At 50.7% G+C, this 18,738-nt stretch overlaps 1 protein-coding gene across 1 annotated transcript; it reads left to right on the top strand.

Moving 5' to 3' along the window:
- The first annotated feature begins 5,267 nt into the window (after nucleotides 1–5,267).
- On the top strand, nucleotides 5,268–6,351 carry LOC143841980 (olfactory receptor 10R2-like). The gene is made up of 2 exons (XM_077346527.1): nucleotides 5,268–5,286; nucleotides 5,396–6,351. The coding sequence occupies exons 1-2, from the start codon at nucleotides 5,268–5,270 to the stop codon at nucleotides 6,349–6,351; spliced, it is 975 nt and encodes a 324-aa protein (XP_077202642.1).
- Nucleotides 6,352–18,738: the final 12,387 nt, after the last annotated feature.

Below are 18,738 nucleotides of genomic sequence, written 5' to 3'. Positions count from 1 at the left end.
GCACGAAAGGTAGACACGGGCCAGGCAGGAAAGGGCCAGATCGCCTCCATCCTGGCCGAGTATCTCAAGGGACAGGCGTTCTCGGACTTCTGGGGCTCACTGAGGTAAGCCCTCACCATCCCAGACGCACTGTCCTCCCTCGGGCACCCGCTGCCCTCAAGAGAAGGAGTGGGCTGGAGGAACCCCAGCAAGAAGTTGCCCTGCTCAGCCTTCTCGCTAGGGTGGCCTGCAGTGGCTGATGTGCCAGCAGAGGCTGGGGGGGGGGGGGAGCAGCGGATGTGGTGGCTCCTTCCTCCCCTGCCTGGCCTGACACCTCAGCCTCCTTGGACTTCCACCAGACAAGCCTCTGAATGAGCAGCTCGCGCCATTCAGGAAGGCTCTTCTCCCTCTCTGCTAATCTGCCCTTGATGCGCGGATCACACATGGCGGCGAGCCTGTATGTCACTGATTTGCAGAGGGGTTCAAAGTGGCTGTCAAGCCCTCTCAGAACTGTCCTCGCAAGCGCGCACATGGCTGGAACAGCGTCTGCACGTCCTCGAGCCGAGTCCAGGAAGGGGGCCAGCACCACACGGGCCTTGTGGACCATGGTCACGACCAGACCCAAACTCGCCGTGTCAGACGAGAGCATCTCCGTGAAAGTCTTGAAGGGCCCAAGCACTTCCACGGTCTGAGAAATGATCTCCCACTCTCGGTGGGTGAGCCACTCCCCAGGCATAAACATCCTCGTCTCCTGGACAAGGGTGTCTAAGGCTCTCCTCTGTTCCACCAAGCGCTCAAGCATGGCGCGGGTGGAGTTCCAGCGCGTGCTGACGTCTCTGATAAGGCAGTGCTGCGGCACGCCCATCAGGATCTGCTTTCTCTCCAGCCTTGAGACGTCGTGCGAGCTGTGAGAGAAATGTGCCACGATCTTCCGGCACTTCTCGATGAGATGCCAAAAGTCAATGGCTTCGGCGGATGAACCGGTTCCCTTGGAGCCGATCCCAAGGGCATCCTTAACCACGAGGTGGAGAAGGTGGACCGCACAGGAGATGTGCTTCAGGCCCATGCCCTTGACCGCCTTGGTTATGTTGAGGGCACCATCTGTCACCAAGAAGCCCTTGGTGACCCCCGTCCCACTGCCTACCCACCCATCTACCATTCTACGAATGGTGCCCTCGATGTTTTCTGCCGTGTGCTGCACATCGAACGGCTTGATGTGCAGCAAGGCATGGCGATAGCCTGCCTGGCAGCCTTCACCCTGCCTAACAGGGACATCTCTACCTCCACGCGGCACCTGGCTGCCCTATAAAGAGAGGGCAACACTGTCCTGCTAATCGTGGTACGACTAGGAGGCGTGTACCAGGTGGATATGCGACGGCATAGTCGGCGGAAGTACACGTGATCGGCCAGACGAAAGGGGTACCCACCCACGGCCATGAGCGCAGCTAGGTCATGGTTCGCGGCCCTACACCCTGCCTCAAACCTCCCTTTTGGCATTCCACTGCCAGCCCGGGCAAGCATCTCCACCATGGTCGCTTGCCTCCCTCTAACTCCACCTGCCCCCTGAGCAGAACTCTTAGGGAGAGCTCTGGAGGTGGAGGTCGGGGAGACTTTCCAGCCCCGTGCTGGTAGGTTGTGCCTGTGCAGGCACCCCACTGCCAGCCTGTCTCTCCCCCTGAAGCAGGACAGCCTGGTGGTGCCTCTTCAGGTGGTTCATGAGGCCGCAGGCCAGTCCCTCACCCATCTCCTCCAGGGCTCTCTGCACCCCCGAGGTGATGCCTGGGGACATGAAGGACAAGCCACTCATGTCCGCAAGGCTCACCCTGAGGGAGAGATCAGGCAACTCCTCCTGACGCCCCCATGCCTCGCTAGCAAAAGGAGTGACACGAGGGGCTGCCTGATCAGCAGGCCCCGCAGAAGTGCCAGCAAAGACCCCTGCCTGACGCACCTTCGAAGGGGGCGCCCCGGCAGCCGCCTCAATAAAGAGACCCTTGCGGACACTCTTTATTGCACCACTCCGGCCAGAGTTCGGAGTGGTGGAAGGTCGACCCAAGACAGGCCCTCTAGTTTTCTGTAGGGCCTTTCCCCCAGGGCCCCTAGCCTGACCTTCCTTCTTGCCACTCATGTTCCCTGGGACAAACTGTTTCTAGCTCTAATCTAAGAGACAGGGAAATTTGAGGCCCTGCCACTAACTGCCCTAACACCTGTTTCTAAGGAAACCTTGCAACTTATAAAACCTCCCCCCAGCTACCTGTTTATTTTTTTTAGATAGACCCTAAGCTGACCTAACTTCTATGGAGTTTTCCTGTTCTAAAAAATGAGTATTTCCTGAAACTATGGATGTTACTGCCTATTTAAAGGGTCACTAATTGGGCACCCCAATTGGGCACCCCAAGAAGAACGCAGCAATTCCCCCCAGGAAACAATCTCTGAAACACCAACCAGCTGCCAGCCACCCAGGGCACTCCCCCAAAGGTGGCAACAGAGGAAAAGTGGCCCTGCAAGGCCCAACCTGCCAAACCAAACGAGCTAACTCTACCTAGGCCAACCAAAGAAACAGCTTCTACAAACAAACAACCAGCAGCCACCCAGGGCACTCCCTCAAAGGTGGCTACCAAGAAAAACTTGCCCTGCAAGGCCCTAACAACTAACCAAACCAGCTAACTCTACCTAGGCCAACCAAAGAAACAAACAAACAACCTTACCAGCAGCCACCCAGGGCACTCCCCCAAAGGTGGCTGGCAATCAAGATAAACGGGCAATGATGCTAGGATTGCTCAGTGGGAAAAAGGAGCCAGTCTTACAAAGAACACGGAGGTTAGACACGATCAAAATGGACCTCGACCAGAACATTGCAGGGCTGAGGGAGACAGTGCAGGACTGGGGACTGTGGCAACAGCTGTGTCTTGGGATTGTCAAGAGGGGGAAATGACTGAAAGGTTGGCAACAATAACAATAGAAGCATACTATTCATTTTTTGTTAATGTTATTAAGAGAAGGGAGGAATTAGCATTTCCCTGTGATTTAGCCAACGATCCAAAGGAATTTGTTACTCATATTTTACCAGCTCCCATTGAAAATAAAATACCACAGGGACAATATCCAATCAGACAGAAAAAAATTGTTTACTTTGTTTATATATGCCATATTTTTAAAAGATTCTGTCGCAGCTCTTGGCGTAGTGTTAAGAGCGGCAGCTTCTATTCTGGCAAGCTGAGTTTGATTCCCTGCTCCTACACATTCAGCCAGCTGGGTGACCTTGGGCTAGTCACAGTCTTGTTAGAAGCTGGTCTCACAGTTCCCTCAGCACTCTCTCAGCCCCACCTACCTCACAGGGTGTCTGTTGCGGGGAGAGGAAGAGAAGACGATTGTAAACAGCTTGGAGAGTCCTTCAGGTAGAGAAAAGTGGCATATAAGAACTAACTCTTCTTCAAGCTGCTGTCCTTTGTGATGGAATCCTATAAATTACTTCCACGTAAGCATTCTGTAAACGCAGTGTCAGTTTCAGTATATATGAATCTGCTGGGTTTTATATGGAGTTCCTGCACAGATTGCTGCATTCCACAGCAAGTTGGAAAGCCAACCATCTTTAGAAGGCTGCATTTCAAATGTTAAGCTTGTAGCAGAGCATGGCCAGCAGACTCCTGAAACTTGTTGTTGTTAGGTGCGAAGTTGTGTCCGACCCATTGCGACCCCCTGGACAATGATCCTCCAGGCTTTACTGTCCTCTACCATTCCCCGGAGTCCATTTAAGTTTGCACCTACTGCTTCAGTGACTCCATCCAGCCACCTCATTCTCTGTCATCCTCTTCTTCTTTTGCCCTCGATCGCTCCCAGCATTAGGCTCTTCTCCAGGGAGTCCTTCCTTCTCATGAGGTGGCCAAAGTATTTGAGTTTCATCTTCAGGATCTGACCAAGATCACCCAGCTGCAGGTGGAGGAAGAGTAGGGAATCAAACCCGGTTCTCCAGATTAGAGCTCACTGCTCTTAACTGCAATACCATGCTGGTTCTTAGAAAGGCAGATGTTGCCCTTGGGTTCATCAGCACAGCAGCCCTAAAAGCAACATGCAAGTGAAAAGAAATTGCAGACCCCAGGCAGGAAACTGTTATTGCATTACAATTGCTATCTTTCCAGGCATTGTAAAGACAACTCACCTTGCAGTCCGTTTTTGTAGCTGCAAAGACATCGTAGTATTGGAACAAGTGACTAGGCGGTGGATGGTTTCCTGGCTGGAATTTTTTTACAATGTGGGTTTTCCGAAAGGATTATTTAGGGTTCTGGAAAGGGAGCTAACATTATTCAGAAGATCTGAGTGTTTAGGCATAAACTGACCTAATATTCTACTTGTTGCATTTAGCTCTACGTACTGAAAATTGCATTCCCTTTCAGGGGAAGCTACAATGGGAGTTAGAACTGATTTGAATGTGTTAGGGTACTTTGTATTATGAATGTAATGAGACACACTTCTCTTCCAAGGCCTTAGCGGAAATATATTATGTGAAACAGATTTACCATATGGCAGGGCTCTGATATAAATTATTAGGGGCTTGCGAGAGTTTAAATTTTCTTAGGAGTTGTATTTTCCCCCCTTTGTTTGTGCCTAGTCATGGTTTAGAGAAGTGGTCCCCAACCTTTTTATCACCGGGGACCGGTCAACGCTTGACAATTTTACTGAGGCCCAGGGTGGGGGTATTTTGCCAAGGGACATCGTAGCTGCCTGAGCCCCTGCGCCACTTGCTTTCCCGCCGGTGCCCCTGACTTCCTGCTGCCCACTGGGGGGTGCTGCCAGCAGCAGCTATGCACTGCCATGCAGAGGGGGAGCCCCAGCCATGGTGGCCACTGGAGAGCACCAAAGGTGAGCCAATGGCAGAGTGGCAGGGCAGCCCCCAAGGCAGCAGCCGGGGAGGAGGACGAGGAGGAGCCACGGCCCAGTACCGACTGATCTACGGACTGGTACTGGTCCCCGGACTGGGGGTTAGGGACCACTGGTTTAGAGGACAGGAATTAAGGGGTGCCCAAATGGATTCTTTCCTCCTCAAGATTCATGAGGCAATTTTCCTCCCTCCCTCCCTCCCTCTTTTGTTAATAGACCTCATTTTGAGGTGGTTGAAGAGTTTTTGTTGTTGTTCCTCTTTTACTATGGATTAAGAAACAAGCAAAGGCCTTCTCAATTTGTCAACAAATAAGATGGACGTTTAATGATCACGCCATTAAACCCGATGACAGTCTCAAAATGAGTTTAGAAGCAGTGAAACTCACAGTGTACTTTGTCATGGCCTGTAATGGATGTATATTTGTGTAGGACGTAGGTGGAACAAAATTTGCGAGTTTAATTTCTCCCAAGTATCTCCTCATAAAGTCTCAGTTATTTGGCACTAATGAAAATTTGTAAAGGCGTCATGTTTCCCTTGCAGATTCCAGATCAACAGACCGCGAGAATCAAAGCGTGGTGACAGAATTCATCCTGATAGGCTTTTCCAGGTTCTCCCTCTTGCAGATCCCGCTCTTCATGGTGTTCTCCCTCATGTTCTTGGCCATTTTGGCGGGAAATAGCATCATTGTTACAACAATAAGGCTCGACTCCAGCCTCCACGTGCCCATGTACTTCTTCCTTGGCATTCTCTCCAGTTCAGAAACGTGCTACACATTGACCATTGTCCCCAATATGCTTGTAAATCTCCTAAGAGAAAAGGCAGCTATTTCACCCATTGGATGTGCTACTCAGATGTGCATTTTCCTGGCCCTTGCAGGTACGAACTGTATGGTTCTCACGGTGATGGGGTATGACCGATACGTGTCCATCTGTAAGCCTTTACATTATCCGGTTCTGATGAATCAGAAATTCTGTACTGAACTGGTGGTCATCTCAGCAGCAACCGGTTTTCTTCTTTCTATCCTCGAGACAATTTTCATTTTTACCTTGCCCTTCTGTGGTCCAAATAAAATCCATCACTTCTTTTGTGATTTAGCACCTTTACTTCAGCTGGCCTGTGCCCGGAATTATATAGGGGAAATTGTCATTTTTCTTTTCTGCATTTTAATGGTAGTTTTCTCATTTTTTCTGATCCTCCTTTCATACATTTTAATCTTAAACACAATCCTGAAAATCCCCACTGCGGAGGGGAAGCGCAAGGCCTTTTCCACATGTGCCTCCCATCTCATTGTGGTGGTTGTGCACTTTGGATGCGCTTCCGTTATTTACCTGAGGCCCCAATCCAGGTACACTTTGGATGAGGACATGTTTATCTCTATCACATACACCTTGGTGACTCCCTTGCTGAACCCTGTCGTTTACAGCTTGAGGAACAAGGATGTCCAGGTAGCACTCAAGAAATCCCTGGGCAGAGCCACGTGCATCCGGAAGGTGTGAGAAATACTTTTGGGGGATGTAACTGTCTTGTCATAAATCTTACTTTAGGTGGAAACGAAGAGTTGTCTTCAGTGAAAATGAGAGAGCCTGTTAATATTTGTAAATGAATTAAGCAAGAGTACTTCTCACAGGAATGTAGTCATTTTGGTAATATCCTTCTACTGGTGAGTTTTAATGCCTTTGGAAGAAGTGACATTTTAGTTTTTAAAAACTATTTCTCGGTTTTGCTTAGTCTAACCATGGAAACAATGCTGGAATGAGAGGAAGCATTATCTCATAATTGAAATTACGAGTGTCTCAAAGCGGCTTCCCTTCCTCTCTTCATAACAGACACCCTGTGAAATAGGTGGGGCTGAGAGAGCACTAAGAGAACTGTGGCTGACCCAAGGCCATCCAGAAAGCCTGAGGTGGCTCAAAGTGGCTTTCAATCACCTTCCCTTCCTCTTCCCACAACTGAGGGAGCTCTGAGAGAACTGTGAGAGGCCTAAGATCACCCAGCTAGCTTTATGTGGTGAAGTGGGGAATCAAACCAGGTTCTCCAGATTAATCATAGATCAGAATCTGCTGCTCTTAACCACGACACCACAAAGATATTTCTAAAAATCCTGGCATGAAACACAGGTGACCAAACCTAGGAAGGTTATGACGCTCCAGCAGTAATGGAAGAGGGCAGACACATTTGACAAATGGGTGTGGAGCTGGAAATGGGCATTATACAAGTCCTCGGCCGCCATGTCGTCCATCTTGGCTTGCCCTGGGGAGGCCCCCTGCATGTGGTTGCTTCCACACAAGCTGTTTTGTCAGTGTGGTAAATAGTCACAAAGGGTGAGTGGGTGTTATAGAGGAGTATGTTTGGAAGAGAAGCCATCTGCCTCCCAGTGTATATATGCAAATAAAAAACTGCTGAGTTCCTTCACATGGCCTGGGATCAATTCTTTGGGGAAGCTGGAGGATTTCCCGGAATCCAGTCCCTGTTCTAACAATCTGGACCTGTTATGGGTCATTTGCAGAGTTTTCCTGGTGAGTCCAGGCAATGGTTGCTACTTGTACCAAACAAATTCAAATTCAATCTGCACTTTTCATCTCTGTGATATACGAATGTCAGAGTCTGTGAGGTCCTGCTGCCACTTCTTATCGGCCACAATGCCAGGAGCTGGAGGGCTGGGTCAGGAATGGCTCTTTCTCTGGAGGCGGTCAGTTGGGATCTCTTCCTCTCTCCTTCCCCTGGGTTCATCGTGGTCACTTCACTGCCGATGAGCCCTGCCTCCTCACAGACACCAACCTCCGCCTTTAAGGAGCCTTCCTTTCTCATGCCTCCACCTCCCGAGTCTTCAAGAGCCTGCCCCGCCCTCCAAGACCCAGCGTCTTGCATCAGGTGTCCCACCCTCAGCTGCACCCACGCCCAGCTTGGCTGCCCCGGCCGGTTCTCGGCCAACTGCCCTGATCTTCTGAACCACCACATGGCTGCCCCTCAACTCCAGTCCCCACTGCGAGCCATCTGCCAAGGGGGACACCTCCGTTGCTGTCTTCCGAGCATTGTCCCGTTTGTCAGGAAGCTTTGGCGCTTCTCCCACCTCACCTGTCAATTGCCGATGCCAGGCTCCCTCGCCTCAGATACCTGTGCCTTCCAGAGGAAGCTCAGGTTTGTCGGGGAGACCGGGGTGTTCCCGACACTAATATTATGGACTTAGATTCAATGAACATCTACATAAACGTACACAGCATGACTACTTGACGAGTCCCTTTATCTCTCCTCACTCCCCTAACACATTAAGTGGAGTTGTGGGGGAGAGGGGTAGCTAGAGAGCCCCGAAAGGCGGGATCTGGCAGATCCTCTCCTCTGTGAGGTTAGACCAGCTGTTAGGTGTCAGGTTGGGTTGGGTGGGCTAGGGGGGATTTTTGTAGGGGGCTGTGTAGGGAGGGTGAGGTTAGGGTGGGTTAGGGAGGGAATTGGTAGCAGCTAGGTTAAATTAGATTAGTTAGATTGGTTAGGGCCAGTGAGAGGGAGGAGCTACAGCCGCTCTACCCAAAGTATTGCAGTAATTAGATAAGGTTGGGGCCAATATACAAGGCACTACTGGACGTGGCTAGACATGGCATGGTCTGCCAGACAGGAACGACAGAGTGGGCATGGAAGGGGAGAGGGGGTTATAACCCAACCTGGGAGAATTATTCCAGCACTTCTGGGCCAAGGGAGGTATGGCGGTGGGAGGAGGTTCAATAATAGGGGGAGAGCGGCACACGCAGGTCCAGAAAGGCCCCGACCGTGGAAACACGGTCGATGTGCTCGCTGTCCTTCAAACCTCCGTCCCATCCCCAAATCTGTAGGAGAGAGGGCTAGGGCGGAGCCGGTGCTGATGCTATGCAACGCCAGGTCGATCAAGAACAAATCCTCAACCCTGCGGGACTATTTCGCAGGGCATGGGGTAGACCTGGCGTGCATCACCGAGAGCTGGGTGCGCGAAGGTGAAACAGTCGCCCTTAAAGATCTTGCGCCACCCGGCTTCTCGGTCCTCCATCAGCCCCGGCTCCATGGTAGGGGGGGTGGGGTGGCGATCCTAGTCCGGGACAGCTATGCCTTCAGGGCTCTCCCAGCACCATCGATCCCAGGAGTTGAATGTGTCGGCCTGACGTGGGAATCGGTCGAGAACGTGGCCATCTGGGCGGTGTACCGTTCACCCACTGCCCCGCCCGATGCCCTGCTGGCCCTGCTGGAGGCGGCGGCCGCCTGGACATTGCAGTTCCCCAAATTATTAATTTTGGGGGACTTTAATGTCCATGCGGATTCGTCGGCTCCAGGACTTGGCCTGGAACTGGTGTCGGCCATGGCGACACTGGGGTTCTCGCAATTTGTTGCTGGTCCCACTCATCAGGCTGGCCACACCCTGGATCTGATCTTTGGTGCTGGTGTTGAGATCGATCTGGTGGCTAACAACATCGTTCCGTGGTCTGACCACCATACCCTGAAGGCTCGCCTACGGATGCCACCCCTCCCCTGTTTGGGTGACGGACGCATTTTAGTCCGCCCACGGAGACTTATGGAATCCGAAGGATTCCTGAATGCTCTGCGGGACCCGATGCCCTCCGGTGTCTCGTTGGAGGCCTTGGTGGAGGACTGGCAGTCCCGCCTGTTGGCCGCCATTGACGAGATAGCTCCTGAGCGCCCTCTCCGCCCTCGCCTCAAGCAGGCCCCGTGGTTTACCGCGGAGCTTCGGGAGAGGAAGAGGGAGGTGAGACGGCTAGAGCGAGTGTGGCGGAAGACCCGCGACGAAGCTACAAGAACATCTCATCGCACGCTTATGAGGGCGTATGAGATGGCGGTGAAAGCGGCAAAGTGTGACTACTTTGCTGCGGAAATCGCGTCCGCTAGCTCTCGCCCAGCCCAATTATTTAGGATAGTTCGGACCCTTACTGCCCTCGAAGGAGGGCATCAAAATAGTAGTCAATTGGAACTAGGCTGCGAGGCTTTTGCGAGCTATTTTGCGGATAAGATCTTGTCGCTCCGTCGTGACCTTACTGCCACAGTTGATACAGTTCGTGAACTAGAAGCTCCGTGGCCGTTACGGGGGATTAGGTTTGATGGCTTCAGGCGGCTCTCTTTATCCGAAGTGGACAAATTGCTAGGGTCGGTGAGGGCGACCACTTGCCCCCTTGATCCCTGTCCGTCGTGGTTGCTTAAGATCAGCGACCCACGGATAGGTGTTCCCCTGAGGGAGATTATAAACCTCTCCCTTACATCGGGAGAATTCCCTCAGCGGCTCAAGGAGGCAGTGGTTCGCCCTTTTCTGAAAAAACCATCGCTGAATCCGCGGGACCCCGCCAGCTACCGCCCGGTATCGCATCTTGCATTCCTGGGCAAGGTGGTTGAGAGGGCCGCCGCGGACCAGCTCCTAGCATTTTTGGAGGAAACTTCGGCCCTTGATCCATACCAGTCTGGCTTCCGTCCTGGCCATGGGGTGGAGACTGTGCTGGTCGCCCTGACAGATGATCTCCGGCGCCAGCTGGACCGGGGCGGGTTGGCCATTCTCGTGCTATTAGACCTGTCAGCCGCATTTGATGTGGTTGACCACGAGCTCTTGGTTCACCGCCTCGCTGATACTGGGATTGGAAGGGTGGCTCTTAAATGGCTATCCTCCTTTCTAGAGAACAGATCACAGAGGGTCGCTGTGGGGGAGGAGTTATCCGACGCCTTTGCACTCCCATGTGGGGTGCCACAGGGAGCGGTGCTCTCCCCCACGTTATTTAACATCTATATGCGTCCCCTGGCTCAGCTGGTACGGAGTTATGGGCTTGGGTGTCACCAGTACACTGATGATACCCAGCTCTATCTCTTGATGGATGGCCGGCCAGATCTCCCCCCAGAAAAATTCGCCAGTTGTTTGGAAGCAGTGGCTGGATGGATCAGGAAGAGCCGCCTGAGACTCAACCCCTCTAAGACGGAGGTCCTTTGGCTAGGCCGAAGGGAGCAGGAACAGGAAGCGCGTCTTCCCTGCCTGGACGGGGTACAATTGTCATCTGTGCCCCAAGCCAGGAATTTGGGAGTGATTCTGGATGCCTCACTTTCCATGGAGGCCCAGGTCACTAAGGTAGCCCGGACGGCGTTTCTCCATCTACGCCAAGCTCGGCTACTAGCGCCCTACCTGCCCCCGGAACACCTGGCCACTGTGATCCATGCAACGGTTACTTCTAGATTAGACTTCTGTAACTCGCTCTACGCGGGCCTACCCTTGTCTCTAACCCGGAAGTTACAGCTGGTACAGAATGCAGCTGCACGGGTCCTCACTAAATCATCTTGGAGGTCCCATGTTCAGCCTCTGCTGAAGCAGCTGCACTGGTTGCCAGTTTGTTTCCGGATCAGGTTCAAGGTTTTGGTATTAACCTTTAAGACTATACGCGGCTTGGGTCCTGCATACTTGAGGGACCGCCTATCTCCTTATGCCCCCCGCAGGGCACTTCGCTCTGCGGGTAAGAATCTGCTGATGATCCCAGGACCCCGGGAGGCACGCCTGGCCTCGACAAGGGCCAGGGCCTTTTCGGTCCTGGCCCCTACCTGGTGGAATGAGCTCCCTGAAGAGCTGCGGGCCCTGTCGGAGCTCTCTGAGTTCCGCAGAGCCTGCAAAACGGAGCTCTTCCGCCAGGCGTTTGTCTAAGGCCGGGTGATGGCCCGGGGCTAAGATCGGACCCCTCTCCCCGGAGGGGGGAGGCCAGTACTAAACTGACCTGGTTCCCCAGAGTGTTCCATCCTATGCCCAATTATCCTCCGTTCCCTTCTGCTCATCCAGTGGGCCTGTACGGGAATAGTTTTAATCGCCATCATTGTGACTTAGTCATTGTTTTAATGGGGTTTTAATGGGGAATTTTAATGGTTAATATATTGTATCTGTATTAAAATGTTGTGAACCGCCGCGAGCCGGTTTCCGAGAGCGGCGGTCATACAAATCAAATAAATAATAATAATAATAATAATAATTCTCAAGAAAGTCGTGAAATAATGACAGACACGAGGCTTCCTTCTCTCTCTGCTTGCCTGCTCCAGAGCTTGCTTCCCAGAGCGTGTTGCTTTCCTCCTTGAGCAGGCTAAGCTTTTTATTCACTTTAAAACAGCTCAGGAGAACAGACTTCACAATACACATCCGCGGACACAAAGGTTTGCAGAAGCTTAGTTATGTACACATTCCATTGTTATCCAGTTTCAAGATGCTGCATAGCTTATTTTCACACAGGAAGGATTCTCGAGATCAGCTATTTGCAGAAACCCGGTCTTTCTGTTGATTTTCCTGTTAGTGCACATCCCATTCTATCAGGGCCCGGTCTCAGCTGGCAACTGATTCCACCAGGTTGGAGCTGGGGCCGAAAATCCCAGGGGTCTGGTCAAGGTCAGACACATTTTTATTCAGGCCAGAGACCACCACCATCTTAGTGTTTGATGACTGTAATGCTCTTCCAGGGGGCATATCGGGAGAGGAGGGCTAACGTTGTGGAGGGGCCCTAATGTGAACTCAAAATAGATATACTATCCAAGCTTCTGGGTTTTAAAGCCAGAACTCTTTGGGTTAGGCAAATATAGGCATTCCTGTGGGAGGGTAGATTAATATGTAACATATAAGGAGAGCTGAAACAATGGAAGAGGTCACAAAACCTGGCCTATAGAACACATAAGGACTGTGGAAGTATAGAATGGCTCAAGACAAAGTTCAACAATGACCATCAAGGTTTCTTATAAGCAATGCACAATCAGGAGTGCTTAACTGAGGGAATCAATCAAGGTGAGGTTATCTGACTATCATGGTGAAGTTGAAGTTTGCTGTATACCTAGTTGAGTGTCATCTGGGAGGGGGAACAAATCAGAATGGAAGCTGATTTGCTCCAAGCCAAATCAGTTAATATGATCCTGGAGGGGAAATTTCCCAAACAGTTTCCCAATTCCTCCAGGAAATTGTTCCTTTTATGTTACCAGGTCTCATCAACAAGAAAATACCAAAGATATAATATCCTATGGTTTACTTTATAAAAACCATGAAAAAAGAAGGCCATTTGCAAACTGTTGCCCTCTGGAATGGAACCGTAAAGTCCACCTCCATGTAAGCAGTCTGATTTATATATACCCCTTCTTGATCCACAAAAGTAGTCCAGTTTCAATAATGTTTTATACGACTCTCCAGCAAAAAAAAACACTCTACATGCTTGGTCAACTTAATTTCAAAACTCAGAGGCTGAATTTCTTTGCATGGAAATGCTTCCAGTTTCAAATCCTGGCGTTGTCAGGTAGCAAATTCATTAGCAGCAGGCATCCATGGATGACATCTGTAGTGCTTTAGAATAGACAATAGTCAATCAATGGACTGGTTTTGTCCTTCATTACAGCTTTTACTAATTTTACTAGGAACATAGATTAGACCTGTAATTTCCACATTCCCTTGGGGCTCCTTTTATAAACTGATACAAAAATTGTTAGTCTCTAATCTTCTGATACATTGGCTGACTTTAGGGATGAATCACGTATACAGATTAATAAACCACTAATCTCACATTTGAGCTCTCTAAAGCCTTGCAGGTATATTTATTTCATTTTATATTGGGATTTATGTACCCCGGCCCTCCCAGCAAGCTCGCTTGGGGTGGCTTACATCACTTTAAAATCACACAACAAATATATATATAACAAGAAATTAAGCCTGCTGTGAAAAAAATACAGCAGGTGCTAGTGGGCAGTGGGTGGGTATGGAGGGCCGACCCTGGGAGGGAGGGAGGGAGAGAGAGGGAGAGAGTTAAGGAAGGAAGGAGTGCTTAACTGAGGGAATCAATCAAGGTGAGGTTATCTGACTATCATGGTGAAGTTGAAGTTTGCTGTATACCTAGTTGAGTGTCATCTGGGAGGGGGAACAAATCAGAATGGAAACTGATTTGCTCCAAGCCAAATCAGTTAATATGATCCTGGAGGGGAAATTTCCCAAACAGTGTTACGCCAAATGCGTGTCTGTAAGGACACGTGTCTAAATTCAGTTGTGGGGAATCAGCTAGTAGAGCCAGCAAGAGGCAGCGTGGCATAATGTGGGACCTTGTATTGCACAGTTTACTGGGTAATTATGTCACTGAGATAGAACCAAGGCAGACAATGATCTAAACATGGAAGGACTTTATTAACAAACACTAATTAGACAAAAGACAACACATGCGTACCCTAGCAAAGAAATGTACATTCCTAGCCACTAGCACACAAGCAAAAGGCTTATAGGGAAAGAACCTATACTAAGGGTTGATTGGAAGTGATATCTACCTGTCTTCTGGGTGGAGCAGAGTTCTGGAGGTCAAGGGGAAGCAATTTGGGGCGACGGCCGAGGGACCAAGACGAACGTCGGACAGAGTTTCTGTAGCCTGGAAACTGACTGCATTTTGTGGCTGTGGGAGCCCAATATTTAAAGGAAATTTGTGACCTGAGGTGATAGGGGGCTGATCCTACCTTGTCCAGGGCTTGGACAAAGAGTTTGATGGCTGGATCCAGGTCCCAACAAAGAAACGGGTTGCGGAGACAAAGAAACTAGCTGCTGGGAATATGAAGAAATATTTCCTGTCTAGAAGGGCTGATGGCCCATTTCTGGCAATTCCTGGATGATTGCTTGTGCCTGGGGATAGTGGTAAGGGAAAAGACAAAGACCAAATCTTGGATTAGATTTGGTGTTGAAAAAGAGTGGCCAGTTCCCCTTACAAGACAATGTGCTTGGCTGGCTGGAGGGGAGTCTTGGGTGGGGTGCCTTTGTCTCTCTGTACTTGCCAGGTGTGCTGACAAACTCCTCTTTTGTTTGCAAGCAAGTAGGTTGGGGGAAGCCTAACTCCAAGTCCTGCTTCAGAGCCAGAAGTGGGTTTTAGTTGCTCTCCCATGATGCTTTGCAAGGCTTGACCTGGCTTTTCTCTCTCTGGTGCCAGGGTCAGCGCAGGAGTGTCAGGAAGGGTTGACACGGGTGTGCCAGCCTTTGATGGAGGGGTGACAGCCCACATAACAACAGTTCCCCAATTCCTCCAGGAAATTGTTCCTTTTATGTTACTAGGGCAGAGTCTGCACTTACTTTGTTTATTCCATTGTCAATCCTGTTGAATTCAGACCACTTTGAACTCGGATCTTCCTCTCCCCCCCCCCCATTGAAAGAGTAAAGTGTTCTGCACATGGTTAGGGTAGTTCAGAAGGGGGGTGGGAGCCGAGCCTCTTTCTTTTCTTAAAGGGGGGGGGGAGCCAAGCAGGGAGCCTCTTTCTTTTTGGGGGGAGGAGGATCGGAAAAGGCAGAGAAGAGAGGAAAAATCCAGGACCGACAGAAGTTGAGAGAAATTAGGGGCTTCTCCTTTAAGGCAAGTCTGCCACATGACCACCTGTGGCCAATCATGGGTCCTCTACCACAGAGGAGAGCCCAGATTCAAAACAGCCTGGTTTCTCTAATCCGAGGGCCATTTCGCACGGCTTCAAAGTAGCACAATGGTTGCTAATTGGAAACGCTACTAATTTGCCATAACCCACGACGTCGTAGACAATCTGCAACAGTCCTGCAACCGACCCGCAAAAAGCGCTTCGTTGTAGCGCTTCTAGGGGAATCCAGAAAAGTGGATTCACCCTCCGGATAGCGATACAGTCCTGCAACCAATCTGCGACAATAGCGCCAAAGACTTGTGCGTTACCATTGTTGCGGGTTCTTCAAAGTCCCTCCTCCCGAGCCTTTCCTCCAAACTTCCGGCGAACTGTCCGCCATTTTTTTTCTCCGAGCGAGCGGGGATCAACGAGGCAACAAGACAGCGACTGGCTTTCAAGCACGATCACTTTCGGAAATTCTGCCTGGACACCACAAGAGTATTTCAAAAGCACAGTGGCACACACCGTCACGTTCCAAACATTTGCCCAAAGCTTAAAACCCCGTCTACCTTTGGCCAGTACTAGCGGAGTCAACGTACAGGGAGCATTTTAAAAAACTTTCCTCTGAGCGTGCCAACGAACGTTCGCCGCTCGCAGTCTCCTGTTTAGATTAGTGGGGTTCAATAGATATGATTCGAGGTGATACCATGAGGGGCGGTTTATGTGTAGTGGGTCTTTGTGTGGTTCCGGGTACGTGGTTGTGCTTGGGTGCGGACAACCCCTTCCATCGGCGGCTAGACCTCCGGCAAGCAGAGTCGCCGTCCACCGTTCATTTTAAAAAACTTCCCGCTGAGCGTGCCAACGAACGTTCGCCGCTCGCAGTCTCCTGTTTAGCTTAGAGGGGTTCAATAGAAATGATTCGAGGTGATATCATGAGGGGCGGTTTATGTGTAGTGGGTCTTTGTGTAGTTCCCGGTGCGTGGTTGTGCTTGGGTGCGGACAACCCCTTCCATCGGCGGCTAGACCTCCGGCAAGCGGAGTCGCCGTCCACCGTTCATTTTAAAAAACTTTCCGCTGAGCGTGCCAACGAACGTTCGCCAGTAACATGTCATTGATTTATGCTTTGGTTGGTGAATATTATTGGGGAACTGTCGCGTACCGCTGCACTTGCTCTCGGTTTTACACCGGCATGCGTTTTTGTAATGGCGGACATTTCAGTAAAATGGCTCCCGCTGCATGTTCAAACTGCTCTTCTCGCGTGTAGACGAATCAGCGCATGCGAGAAGTCAAACAACAAGGGCGCTAATCTGGCCATTAGGGGCAGATCCTGTTCCCGCGCGAGGAGTTTTGAACGTGACATGTGACCTCATGTGGCCAATGTGCGTGTCCCCTACTGCCCTCCACCAATCAGGAGCCGGCTAGTCCCTTTGTCTTTGTGTGCGGGAAGGTATATGATCCGTTGCACCCTGCACCTCGCACCACCTCCATTTTGCTCAGCTACTCGCGAAGGCAACATGGAATCTTCTTCGCAAGCGTCGTCCGTCCCGGCAACCGGCCGTGGGCCAACATGGAGGGACGCGGAGATCAGGGACCTGATCGCGATTTTCTCGGAAGAGAAAATCCAGGACGCCTTCCAGTCCTCACACAGGAATCGGGAGGTCTTTGAACAAGTGGCCATCAAGATGCGTGCCCTGGGCCACAACAGGACCGGCCTTGAATGCCGGTCAAATACTAAAACAATGCGGGCGGAGTATATGCGTGCCGTGAACCACAATAAGGGTTCCGGCAACGAGAAGGTGACCTGCCCGTACTTTGAGGAGCAGCGCCCGCTGTACGGCGACGGGGAAGGAGCCGGCAGGCCGAAGCGCGTCGGGAGGAGCCTGAAGGTGGTTCGGAAGCCGGCTGCCCCGGTCGAGGAACCACCCGCTGAGGAAGATCCCGGCGAGGGCACCTCGTCCACCGTCCGGCCTCCACCCCCCGTCCAGCAACGAGGCGCGGACATGGTCACGCTGGACCTACTGGCCATCGCTCCTGGGGAGCCAGAAGAGATTCCTCAGCAAACGCCCCTTGCCTCCGGTAAGCACTTTTATTTTAATTTTATATTTCATTTTGAGCAAATGTGTGTTCTGACGTTTGGGAATCGTTTTCTCGTGTGTTCGTTGCAACGCATAATATGCTAGGATGTTTGTGGATTGCTTTTGGTGGCTTTTTAAAACGGTTGTGTTTAACCAACAACCCAAACAGTTTTGCAGCATGCCTCAGCCATAGGCCTTCTGCAGTGCTTTAGCCACTACTTTGGGAGCTTGCTGTGTGGTTCAGGTTGTATGTTTGCTCCTTTTTCACTATTGTATGCCTTGTGTTCGTTGCAACGCATAATATGCCAGCCTGTTTGTGGATTGCTAGCTATGGTTGCTTTTTAAAACGGTTATGTTTAACCAACAACAGTTTTGCAGCATGCCTCAGCCATAGGCCTTCTGCAGTGCTTTAGCCACTACTTTGGGAGCATGCTGTGTGGTTCAGGTTGTATGCTTGCTCCTTTGTCACTACTGTATGCCTTGTGTTCGTTGCAAAGCATAATATGCCAGCCTGTTTGTGGATTGCTTGCTATGGTGGCTTTTTAAAACGGTACTGTTTAACCAACAACCCAAAAAGTTTTGCAGCATGCCTCAGCCATAGGCCTTCTGCAGTGCTTTAGCCACTACTTTGGGAGCATGCTGTGTGGTTCAGGTTGTATGCTTGCTCCTTTGTCACTACTGTATGCCTTGTGTTCGTTGCAAAGCATAATATGCCAGCCTGTTTGTGGATTGCTTGCTATGGTGGCTTTTTAAAACGGTACTGTTTAACCAACAACCCAAAAAGTTTTGCAGCATGCCTCAGCCATAGGCCTTCTGCAGTGCTTTAGCCACTACTTTGGGAGCTTGCTGTGTGGTTCAGGTTGTATGCTTGCTCCTTTTTCACTATTTTCTGCTCTTGTCCACAGAGACACAGATGCCAGGGACGGTGGTCCTCGAGTCCCCAGCAGCGGTGGCCGAGGACAGTGATTCTGGGGCGTCAACAAACGTTGGTAAGTATCAGTTGCATTAAGGGAGGGGGTTTAACTGCTTTGTGCTTTTCTGTTTGTGCAGGGCAGCAGCACTGCTAAGAGACAGAAGAGAGTCCCTCTACGTTGCTGCTTTAGGGTTTGAAGCTTGCTTTGCCACACTTTGGTCCTAAATCATGTTTTTTTTTTCCTTTTTGCAGATTTCATACCCGGGACGCAGGAGGAGGAGGAGCGTGGGGTGGCTGGACCTCCTGCCCAGCGCAGGCGGATACAGATCCAAGATGGTGAGCGTGCATGAACTGTTCCTTTCGAGCCATGGCTGCAGGACAATGTCGCAAGCCACTAACCGTGTGCTTCCTTTTCATTTTTGTGAGTCTTGCTGTGAAAGTAGGCAAAGGAAAAAGGCCACCATGGGCAAACAAACAATAACTATGTGCTCCCCTGGCATTGTTTTGAGTCTTGGTTTAACAATATGTAACCAAAAAAGGCCACCATGGGCAAACAAACAATA

The sequence above is a fragment of the Paroedura picta genome, chromosome 7, assembly GCF_049243985.1.
Source record: "Paroedura picta isolate Pp20150507F chromosome 7, Ppicta_v3.0, whole genome shotgun sequence".
Lineage (NCBI taxonomy): Eukaryota > Metazoa > Chordata > Lepidosauria > Squamata > Gekkonidae > Paroedura > Paroedura picta.
This window is presented reverse-complemented; position numbering and strand designations above follow the sequence as displayed.